Here is a 12,605-nt window from a genome sequence, read left to right on the forward strand (position 1 = left end):
GATACTACTATTTCAGTGCATTATGGTAACTTCCCTAGGTCTGTGTTCATGTGGTAGAGTGGGAATACTATTGCCCAACTCCTTTCACATGTCATTTATCTACTATGTAAGGTTTACTTTTTGTTCAAAACTCACGTTTTGGGCTTTATATGATCCTTCTTTAGCCAAGGACTCATATAATTGGATAGCTGCTGTTATGTTTTGCATACCAAAATTTCCAAATAGCAAAGCATCGGCCATTTTCTCCATAGCTTTCAAGTTTCCCATGTTAGCTGCTTTGGCAAAGAATACATAGGCTCTGTTTAAAAAATATGAAGGTAGAGGTTTGATTATCAAAAATGAAATTTTCTGCTCCCTTCTTCAGACTACTTCTAACAAGTAGGACCAAGTTGTCATTGCTGCTAACAATAAAATTTAGCTGAAGTCCATCACATCTATAGACCAGTAGGTTTTTTTCCAGCCCTACATTATCTAAGATGACAATTTCAAATATATCTGACAAACAGTGAAGCTGCAAAAAGGAGAAATATGCTTCAAGCTTATTCACCAAGTGAAGTGAAATATTGAGGCCCTTGTCCTAAAAGTGAACTTTCCCATGGCCACCCACATTATAGGAGTATTTATTTTACAAACTGAACTCTGAAATATGTAAGAATATAATCAAAACCAGTAAAAAAAATAATCAAAACTGGAATGTCACATGTAGAGAGCTACTATCATGAAAACAAAAGTCTCTTTATATTCTGAAATAATTTTCTAAAACAGAACATATTCTTCAGCACCATGTGGAAAAACAATAACCAAATAAAACCCAATGGTTATTAGGACTCTAAAGTCTGACTGCCTGGTTCAAAATCTGTGTCTACCACCTGTTAGTGTGGGAGCTTCAGGCAAGTTATTTAATTTCTCTGTGCTTCTCTCATCTATGGAGTAGGGATAATAATAGCACTAACTTCATAGGGTTGCTGAGAAGATTCAGTGAGATACTCCAAATGAAGTGCTTGGCATTAGTGCCTGGTACATAGTAAGCACTAAAAAAATTTTAACTATGATGATGATGATGACAACGGTGACAATGACAATTGCATAAATTCCAAAGTTTCATAGCATGGCAATTGTTCTCCTGTAATTTGTGGGTAAATGGTGTGAAAGCTTAGTGATAGATGCCATAGGATTGCCTTATACTGTATTTTCTGAGTCCCAGTCAGAAATCACCTGGACCTGATGTGTATAACAAGTAGTGATGGAGAGCCTTTCAAGGTCAAAACTTGTGTCAGAGACAGAGAGTACTTTTGGGGTTTATTTTTACTTTTATAATTTCCTTTTTGGTACCGGTAAGACAAGAAAGCAACTTCTACTGGTGACCTTGATTCCAATATAGGAACAAATACACGAATCTACCATTACTACAAACTCAGAAGGATCAGGAGACTCAGCTTTATGTACCGCCTGTCCGTGCCAATGCTAAATGAATCTGTTCTTGGTGGCTGGAGCAGGGTAGAATGGGCTTGGACTGAATGATAGCTACATAGGCATTAGGGTTCTGGATGCCAACACAGTGAATAGACTCCAGTGAAACAAAAGAAGCCAGAGATTAACCATGGTCAGAGCAAGCTGAGATTCTGGGGACCAGAAGGCAAATAAGACAGAAGGTCTCAAAGGCCAGTGAGTACAGATGTCTGGCATCCCGGGGCAGGCATGACATCAGGACACAGATTCCCTGAAGCCCTTCTGTCACATGGTTTGCTGCTGCAACCACATAGCCTTTTGGGATTAGAAGGGCACCAACATGGAACAGGGCAGAGAAACTTGAGATGGGCTGCAGGAGCCTTTGTTGATCCCAGGGGGCAGTAAAAGGTTGCAAAATCAATTCCTCTAGGTGTCTCTGGTCCCCTGTCAGGAAAGTCCAAGGTTACATAAGGAATACAAAGCAGGACCCAGGGCTGAGGAAAGTTGTTGGTACATTAGGTAGGATTAAGATCTGGGCTGCAATCCCCAAGATGGAAAATGTAGGAGAAACTGGGCAGCATTAGCAGATCCCCAAAAGAAAGTTTAGTTAGGTATCTGGAAAATTTCTAAAGAATCTGGTATTGGATGCTAAGGTAGGTGCTGGGGAAGAAGGAGACTAAATGCATCTCTAGGATACATTAGAAACCTGGCGTAGGGCAGCAGCTTACTTCCAAATCTTTGCTAATGGAGAGTAATTCTTAATGACAGCTAACTCCGGCTGTCTCCAAGGCTTCTTGACTCCTGCAGACAGGTTTGTGTCTCCCTGACATATGCTCGCTTAACATCTTTACTTCTAGCACTACTGACCATTTGTAGCTGAATGAATTAGTGAATGAATGGGGTCAAGATGTGGGTGTCGATGAGCCAAAAGGACTGGTAGCACCTTTATCTTATACAAGAAGTGGTGGACAAGGAGGGCATAGGATAGAGGAATGAATGGGAGAGAAATGATTCCTTTGTGGTCAGTAGGGTGTTTTTTCCGTCCTCTGACCAGAATCTTAGAGATGGCTATATTAGATGTAATTGGCTTGACCGTCCTGATAACTGAAGAAATTTCACTCAGTTTGCCCACAAATTCCTGAAGTCTCTTGCTGTGAACAGATTTGGTTTCATTTCTCTATCTACCAACTGGGAAGGGTCAGGGGACTCAGCTTTATGCACCTTCTCATGTATCTATGCGACTGCAAAGATAAGCTGCTCTTGGGGTGCTTGGCTGGCTCAGTTGGTGAAGCATGTGACTCTTGATCTTGGGGTTGTGAGTTCGAACCCCATGCTGGGTATAGAGATTACTTAAAAAGAAAATCTTAGAAAGAAAGAAAGAAAGAAAGAAAGAAAAAAAGAAAGAAAGAAAGAAAGAAAGAAAAAAGCTGCTCTTCTGGAACTCTTTAGCAAGGATAGGCTAGGCAAGAATAGCCTGAGATTGAATGACACCTAGGTAGGCATGTAAGTTCCTGCACTGCTGGATGGTCTGCTTTCAGAGCTGGGGTTTCCTCCCATTCTTTAAGCCAAAGAGGAAGGCACCCATCAAGGTTAAGTGGATAGTTACTTGGGAGCTTCTAAGAGTGATTTTGTCCCTTTAGACTGAATCTAGGGTTTCCTTGAACTTAACAGGGTATACCCAGTGGGCCTTCATCTTGGGTTCATCTGCTATTAACCTGAAATCTGAGGGACCAGCCCCTTTCCAGAATTCCATTGTTCTCTCATCTAGGTGGGCTGGGTTGAGAATTCTTTATTCTTACTCCTTCATTCAGTGAGCACATGAATGAGCAGACTTCCATACCAGGCCAGATTGTATTTTGGGGGGTCTGATTTAACGCTATACTCATCATGATAGCCTCCAGACATGCTCAGCATGACACCCAGGTTTTGTAGGGGATGGTTTCCTTTGCTCTTATAAGGAGCTTCTAACTTTCCCTAGAGAGAGGTCCAACTCCTTTACCTCCTTTCTTGCTGCTTTGGAAGAATTACAGAATATTTTTGACCTTCCATTTACTCCTGTATAATTTGGGGATAATAATTTATGACTCTTAATATCATTGTGAGCAATGAATGATATTCTATACATAAATACCTAGAACAATAACTAGCACAAAGAAGGAGTTTAATAAATGGAAGTTGTTTATAGTTGAGTGCCCCTTTACCCTCTATACTCTTATGCTCTTTTGGGAAGCTTTGAATTTTAAGAAAGAACTCAGGAGCTCTGTTGCTGCCCTGTCTAGGGTCGGCTACCACAGCACTGGGCTGCTTTCCCCGGAGCTGGTATGCCCAATTTGTGTGAAAACAGATGTCTCCTAGTTGGAGGTACAGAGCCCATTCTTTTTATTATTATTGCTTCGGGACACACTTGTTTTCTTCTCTCCCACACCTTCTTCCTCTTACCATTTAGAGGACTAGAGATAAAAATAACAAATCTTTATCTTCTGCTTACTATGTGTTGGGCATCCTCCTAAAAGCCTGACTGCACTATCCAGAGCACAGGGAGGTTAAGTAACTTGTCCAGGATAACACAGCCAGTAAATGGCACAGCTAGGATTCAATCCCAAGGTTTTAATTAGAGACTTGAGGGGGGACCTCATGTTGCATCCCTCTACTCTGGGGACAAGATATTTCTTCCTCCCCGTCAGACAAAGTAGACAAGGAAAAAGAGAAATGATGAACATGGAGTGAGACCATGTGGCCACAGCTTGGTTACGTCCCAGCTGTGTACTTGTGATCATCTCACTTACATCTTTGAATCTCTATTCTCAGCTGTTTACAGGGGGAACATGAAGCTCTTCTTAACTCATAAGGCTGTTCTGGGATATAATGGAATCACATACATGAAAGTGCCTTGAAAACCACAAAGTGCTCTATAAATGCTGAGTTAGGCAGAATAAAGCATTCTAAAACAACCACTCTAATTCAAATAACAGATTTTATTTTATTTGAAATACCTAATAAATAAAAGTCAAAACAGAATACTCAGATCAGTGCCTTAACTCTGAATTTCACTTAAAGTGTAAGGACCACAATTTCATATACAATTCTGTTTGTTTAGGCTGGTAATTTGTAGGATTCTTTAAACATCAATTGATCCTTTTCAAAACAAAAGCTTATGGGCAAATAAACTTATTTGTTATCCCAATAAGCTTTTAACAACAAACGAGATTTTGAATAGAACAATTCAATTTTCAATTTCAATTTTCTCAGCCAGGAATTTAAGTTGGCTTAAATAACTGGATAAAGACTTACTCTGCTTTTTGTTTTTGGCTTTTAGACTGCTGGAGAATCTTGATGCCCATCTTAAACAGCTGGTCTCCTTCATCTGTGAAATTTTTCTTTGCTTGCTTTCTTACTATATATGGGCAAACAAGGAAAAATAACATCATTTTTATGTTTTATATTTTATTTTTTAAAATTTATTTTGAGAGAGAGAGGGAGGGAGGGAGAGAGAGAGAGAGAGAGAGAGAGAGAGAGAGAGAGAATCTCAAGCAGGCTACATGCTGTCAGCACAGAGCCTGACATGGGGCTCAGTCTCACAAACCATGAGAACATGACCTGAGCTGAAATCAAGAGTTAGACACTTAACCAGCTGAGCCACCCAGGTGCCCCATGTTTTATATTTTTAAAATAATGTGCTGCCATATTAGTTTGGGTTTTTCTTATGAGGGGGTTCAGATGAACCTCCCTAATATGTGCCATTTCGGCATGTGGCTTATTTTGAGCTGAAGACATTCAAGGCTGGAAAGACTCAAGAAGAGCTTTTTACCTCCCCCTTAACTGCCCATAAGAATTTAGATAGAGGGCCTGGTTCAGGAAGATAGCTATCACCAGAGATAACCATGCAGAGTATGGGCTAGGTGTGGTAAGATAGGGGAAGTTGGTAGGTCATGTTTGTTCAAATTCCTCTCTGTCCTATTGTCTCTACATGGCATGAAAATCATTTGTTTATCAAACATTTGCTCTTCCCATCTTCCTGTGAATTGTCTTCCTTCCCTTTGAAGCCCTAGTCCCTTACTTCCCCAGGATGGTTTATAAGCCTTACTCGCCCATATAAAATTAGATTTGTTTTTCTATTAATTTGACTTATGTCAATTTAATTAAAAAACCAACCGAAAAAACCTCCTTTCCTCCTTTACACTCTCCTTATTTTTTAACCTCTGCATTTCAAGATCACCTTGGTTTTGTTCAGAAGATAAAAGCTGTCAACAAAAGTATCCTCTTCCTGTCTTTTGTTAAAGCGTCTGGAGGGTGGAGGAGATAGAAAGATGCTTCTGATGGTAGGAAGGAGAAGGACGCTCCCCAGTCTGGGAAAGCGATGCAAGGTTCCACAAGTACAAAGCAGGACAGAAGGTCTTCAGGGAAGGGGCTGCTTGGTGTACTCTAAAGAAATGATCTGAGCACCAAGGTCTCATCTTGCAGACTCCCTTGTCTGAACATGTCCCATAAACCTTAGAGCTATAAGATTCCAAGAGAATATGAGGACCGAGAAATGGACATCGCCTAGATATCCAATGTGCATCTAGGATTGGAGGAGAAAATCTCCCTGAAAATTTTGCTCTGCCCAAGTCTCCCTCCTCCTCCCCAACAACCTTTCTGAGACCTTGGGGAAAACACACAGAGAGAGTACCAATAACAACTTGCCGTGTTGGGAAGAGGGCTCAGAATTAATTTTATAGGATTTAAATAAAGAAATGGAATTTTACCTGCTACAATAATATTTCTCAAACACGTATATAACACTTCACAATTTTCAAACCATTGTCATCAGTTTACAGATGCAGAAAGCTATTTGGAGGGAGAGTCAGTTTTACAGCTCCTACTACACCCACACAGTGCATGTGCACATGTGCAACACACACACACACACACACACACACACACACACACACTCACACTCCCTTCCACATCACAGTGCCTCTTGAAGTCCATTATGACACACAGTGAAACCTCTGATTAGGTAAAACATGCCTGAAACCATTTAAAAAGAGAGGCATTTTGAGGTTTGATGCCTCATTAAGAAGACTACAAAAATCTTTAAGTGGTTCCTGTTTTTCTTCTCCCTGACAAACCATCAGAGTTGTTCAATTTCTTTTTTAAATTAAAAAAATTGTTTTAACTTAAAAGTTAATTTGCAATTATTTCGAATGCTTCAAGGTATCCAATCAATTCAGTAACACGAGACACTATTAGTATCTAATTTCTGCTTTGAGTTATATGTTATCTATAGTCATGACTAAAGAGGAAAAGTACTGGGAAAAAAACCTACGAATCTTTGATTTGAATAGCAATTTCTCCTATTATCATGCTTTCAAAGAGCAAAAATCCATTTTGAAAGGCTGACTCTGCATGCACATACAGATGAGAAATGATACACCACTACAGATTTCCACCCATGGTTTTTACTTCTATTTGTAATTCTATTTTTGACTTCCCAAATGTACTGAAATAACAGTTTTCTTTACAATAAGAGGGCTCAATTATCAAATAAAATTCTCTTGACAACACTTTAATTTCCTTTTTATGGTTTAACAATTTCCAAATTTGGGGAAAGCATAGTCAGAAAATGACTCGAGGATATTATTCTGAACTTGACGTAAAGAACCTTCCTGAATCCAGAATCATCATCATCTTCTTCTTCTTCTTAAGATAATTTTTGAAGTTTATTTATTTATTTTGAGACAGAAAGAGGGGAGGAGAGGTGGTGGGAGAGGGAGAGAGAATCCCAAGCAGGCTCCCCGCTGTCAGAACAGAGCCCACTGTGGGGCTTGATCTCATAAACTGTGAGATCATGACCTGAGCCAAAATCGAGTCAAAAATCTGCCCAATCGACTGAACCACCCAGGTGCCCCAAATCTGGAGTCTTCTCAACAGCCAAATAGTGGATGCCTGTTGTTCTTTCCTGATAAGGGCTCGAAGCTAACCTGAGTGGTGGTAGGAATGAGCATCAGGAGTAAAAGAGGGCAGAGTAGGTGTGCCATAGAGCAGCAAGTATGGGAAGTACTTCAACTAGATGGATTTGTATTTCAGTGTTTGCCAGAGACATAATTTATAGAAAGTTCTTGACATGTTATTACATCCGCAGTCTTAATTATCATTTCATACCTAACTTGAATACTGTTATGGGCTGAATTGTGTCCCCCTAAATTCATATGTTGAGTGTATCTCAGAATGTAACTTTATTTGGAGATAAGGTGTTTAAAGAGGTGATTAAGTTAAAATGAGGCCATTAGGGTGGGATCTTAATCCAATATGACTGGTGTCGCTATAGGAAGAGAAAGAGACATCAGGGAGATGCAGGCACTAAGACCATGTAAGGACACACTGAGAAGCCAAGGAGAGATGCCTTAGAATGAAACCAACTCTGTTGGCACTTTGATCACAGACTTCCAGCCACCAGAACTGTGAAAAATAAATTTTTGTTGTTTAAGCCACCTTGCCTGTTGTATTTTAACATGACCTCCCTAGCAAACTAATACAGATGCCAACTCTGGATTACATGGAAAACAAGCTGCTCTTTCTTCCTACTGGAAGGGATGCACCCAACTCAGCTTCCTATCAGATCAGTGGCTACCTTCTAAAAATAGGAGGGCATGTAATTTCCCATTGGCTCCCAAGGTCTCCAGGTGCTGGACATCTGACTTGCCCAGGCAGCTGGGTGCCCAAGTAGTCCACCTCTGACAAGGTCATTTTATCATGATTATACTCTAGGTAGGCAGTGTAGTAGGTAGACTTTCCATGTGTCCAGCAATCCCAGGACCCAGCTCACCTCTCTGTAAGATGATGCGAGAACTGGAATTCTATGTGTTCTCTTGCTGACCCTTCATCTATAAAATTCTCTAATCAAGTCTATTCTTTAATCCCTATAACCTGTTTTTGTGGCATTCAAGAAAAATCCTCTTGTTGATAATGAATTCCAAAGCAAAGCTTTGGAACAAAAAGAGCTCACTTGCTTGCTGCAGATATTAATGGAAAAGGAAAGAGCTGGAAACAACTTAATCTCTGTCATTCATACATTTACTTGTCCATTTAATTGGTATGAATTGAATATTTATCATGTGTTAGACACAATGCTAGATATTGTGTTTCCAAAGATGATGGAGACACTGTTTGAGCCTGGCAGTGGAGATAGACATGTTTGCCAAAAACTACAATGCCATGTGGTAGGCACTCTGTAATAAGGCACTATGAGAACATAGGAGCCTTCTTTGTAAGCAACAGAAACCTAATATTATTGACTTAAGCAAAAGCAACTTATTGGGAGGCCACTGAAACTCATAAACTCACTGGGGTAGGTCTCAGGAATCAGAGCTTTCTAGAAGCAGAGACAGATACTGCTATAGGACTGGATTGAAATCCAGTCCTTTTAGGATCTTCCCCTCTTTGCTCCAGACTCCATGGCAAGTATAATGGGTCTATTCAGGGAAGACAAAGGTTCTCATTACATTCCTGTAAGAATATATCCACTGGGGAAGACTTAATTCCTCAAAAAGAAATTGAGAGGGTGAGAAAAGTAAAATGGATGATCAGAAGCGACCAAACAGCAAATGCCCACTTGGGCACTGGACTCTTGCTAAGGGAAATAAAAAAAAATCTTCACAGATGAAAAGACACTTCAGATAGTTCTTGAAAGGAGGGTAGGAGTTTGTTGGGCCAAGAAGATGAAACTGGCATTCCATTTGGAGGAAACAGTCTATGCAAATGAACCAATGAAAAAATGATGGGGGGGGCAGTGTATCTTAAATGAAGAATGATGGTTTGAGAGTCATGTTTGGTCATGTGGTCCAGACTGGTGATGGGAGTAAGTGATATTGAGGGGAGTGGACAGAGGGCTGAGAAGGGAGTGGGGAGAGGGAACAGAGGTCATTGTGAAGGTGAAGGCAGGCTTGATATGGGAAGAGAAAGAGCAGAAGTGGCAGGAAGTTGGCTCTGATCAGACAGAATTATTTTGGAGTTTGAAATTATATTGATGAAACAGGTCTATATGTGGCTGGTAAATGACTGAGGAGAAACAGAAACAAAGATTACTGGAATTGTGGAAGTCTAGCAAAAAGGATAAGGTCTTCAACATGGATAGTTAGCCCCTGCAGAGTGCTGGTGGCCTGTAGCCATTGACTGACTGATGTAGGGGTAACAGCGTAACCCCTTGCCTACGGGGAGGGGGAAATCCTCTAGTGTTATTCACTTGTAAAGCCCTAAACTTCTCCTGAAACCCTATCTTTGCCCAACTCCTTCTCTTGCCCTATCCTGTATTCCTCACTCTCTTCTATGTTTCACCACGTCTAAAACTTTAACATTTAAATTTAACATTTAAATTCAAATAAATAAATACCATTTAAGTCATCTTAAAAAGCAAAGAGAAAAATATTTGTATGTCAAATTATAGTTATATTCAAAATGACATGAAGGATAATTGAGAGTTAAAGGAATTAACAATTAAGCTAGGAGACGGATATCTTTTAGTCTGACCAAAAACCAGGTGCTTTCAGCATTAAAATGATACAAGGAGATAAAAATGGGAAGTTCTTTCCCTTGCAGAAAATCTTGCCTACACAGACACTGCATCCTTCTTATTTAATTTCAATTGTATTTAATATAAACCAACTTTAGTTTCTGATTTTCTGAATAATGCATCAGAAGAGCTCTTCACATTTGCCCTTAATGTCTGCCAGGAAGATACAATCCCAGATAAGGAGGGAGAATAATGATCCATTACTAAAAATAACATTCCATCTAAGAAACAATGACTCAGCAAAGAGTTTAGGCAGATAAAGATGTGATCAACTCAAATGCACTTGGATAAGAGCACAGATATTTATAATAATCAAGTTTACTCACACTGTCCCCAGATCATTGTTGCCAAACATAAATACCTTCAGTGGTATTGCTAGGAAATGGCATACAAATTGTGTTGTAAGTAGAAAAACATTTTCTCCTCAAATATCTACTCAGCAAAACTTGAAATAACAAGGATTCTGACTTTCAAAGATTAATTCACTACCCCAAAACTTTTAATTTAGCAGAAAGAAATATGGTTTATAAAACAAGTGAAGAACCAAAAACAATAATTATTATATTATAATAAATGCTAACATTTATAAAGCACTTAGTCCCCAAGCAGTTTTTTCACTGTGAGAGGAGGGAGCTATTATCATTCCTGTTTTACAAATGAGGTGATACAGGCCCAGAGAGGTTAAGTAACCTGTCCAAGGTCACACAGTTAGTCCCTGATAGGCAAGAATTCAAATGTAGGCAAAATGACTGCACAGTCTGCTCATACTGTTTGTCAGAGCTACACAATATGCAGAATTATGTGAGGAACACAAATTTACTATCAATTACTGAAAAAATTGAAAAATGAGTTCAAAATACACTTAAAAATAAATGTATTGTAATTGAAGTATTTTAAACATGAATTTATTTATAGTAATACTTCTTTTACCTGACATTATTATTTTTTTAATGTTTATTTATTTTTGAGAGAGCAAACATAAGCGAGGGAGAAGCACAGAGAGAGAAGGAGACACAGAATCTGAAGCAGGCTCCAGACTCCTAGCTGTCAGCCCAATGCTGGACACAGGGCTCAAACTCATGAACCGTGAGATCATGACTTGAGCCAGAGTCGGACACTTAACCAACTGAGCCACCCCGGTGCCCCTTTCAGACATTATTAAGAAATGTGTCCATATAAATAATTTTTTCCCATTAGATGAGTCATATCCCTTTTTATTTTGACGGTTTTCTGATGGAAACGTGTCTAAAAAGTATACAATATATTCCTCTGCCTTCCCCAACAAAAGATAATGAGCATGATTTAACCTGGTGTTGATGATTTAGAGCATCATTATGCACACCTGACCATACCCAGACTAGTTGATTTAGACATCATTACTTAAGACTGTGCTTGGAGGAGACCTTGGATAATGGAAAGCCCTTCAGCAATGAGTGGGAGCAAAAGGGACAAGAGAAAGATGGTGACAGGCTGTATTCAAGGCCCTGTGAAGGGTTAAGAGTGCCTGCTGGCTGGCTTGATAGTTAGCTGCACTTGCTAATTTGCAACACCTTACATTACTGTTTCCCAAAGCATACATGAGAAAATTGTAAGTGGTACACATACAAACTTTAACATTTTGATAGTTAATATACTTGATATACATTCATCTATAGATTCTATTTGTGGCAACTAATTTTCATTTTTTTTTCTCTGAAAAATTAACCATGAAATATTTAGGACATACAAAAAATCCAGAAAGGAAAACATACTTCAACATAACCTTCCCATTTCACATAATTTAACAGATGGTAACATTTTGCCCTGTTTGTTTTAGGTATCTAAGGAAACAGAATGGAACAAATACACTCAAAGCCTCCTCCCAACATAATCCCAGTGTTCTCTCTTCAGAGGTAGCTATTGTTCTGAAGTTACTATGTAGTCCTTTTACTACATATATGTACCCAATATTATTTCTATACTGTAAAACCATACATATGTATATGTATATATGTATATATAATATACATATATATGTATATACATATATATATATATGTATATATATATACTTTTGCAATTTGCATTTTTACCTTTTGAGATTTATCTGTCTAGATACAAGTAGGCTTCATTAATTCATTTTAACCAGTGCCAATGGTCAAAATTCTTTGTATGACTAAACCAGTTTATCTATTTATTCCTCCATTATTTACCCTACCCATTCCACAGATATTAACTTTTTCCACTTGAATGCTACAAAAACCAGTTCTGCAATGAAAATCCTTGCACACATTTTCTCATACAGATATGTGAGAATTTCTGTAGGATATATCTCTAAAAGTACATATGCCAAGTATAGCATATAAGCATCTTAAACTTTACTAGATATTACCATTTTGCTCTTCAAAGAGGTTGCACCAAACATACATTCCCAACAGTGATGTATAAGAGTTCTCATTTCCTTAAATTCTGGGTTGCTTAGGGGTTATCTGATCTTTTAATCTTGCCTATCAATGTGAAATGATAAATCTTTATCAAATTTGAATTTCTGCAGTTACTAGTTAAGTATATTTATTGTTTTTTTTTCTAAGAATTGTATCCTTTGTTCAGTTTTTAAATTTTTTTT

The 12,605-nt window shown here is 38.7% G+C and overlaps 1 protein-coding gene across 5 annotated transcripts in view; it reads right to left on the reverse strand.

Moving 5' to 3' along the window:
- The window catches only part of SEL1L2 (SEL1L2 adaptor subunit of ERAD E3 ligase), a 122,518-nt gene that overhangs the window by 57,547 nt on the left and 52,366 nt on the right, over positions 1 to 12,605 (reverse strand). For all 5 annotated transcript variants that reach the window (XM_045445350.1, XM_045445347.1, XM_045445346.1 and 2 more), the window contains exons 4-5: positions 4,741 to 4,843; positions 136 to 298 (exon numbers count right to left, since the gene is read on the reverse strand). In XM_045445350.1, coding sequence (XP_045301306.1) covers positions 136 to 298; positions 4,741 to 4,790 — 213 coding nt within the window. In that variant the 5' untranslated portion in view covers positions 4,791 to 4,843. The remainder of the gene's footprint in view (positions 1 to 135; positions 299 to 4,740; positions 4,844 to 12,605) is intronic.

This window comes from Leopardus geoffroyi, chromosome A3 (assembly GCF_018350155.1).
Source record: "Leopardus geoffroyi isolate Oge1 chromosome A3, O.geoffroyi_Oge1_pat1.0, whole genome shotgun sequence".
NCBI lineage: Eukaryota > Metazoa > Chordata > Mammalia > Carnivora > Felidae > Leopardus > Leopardus geoffroyi.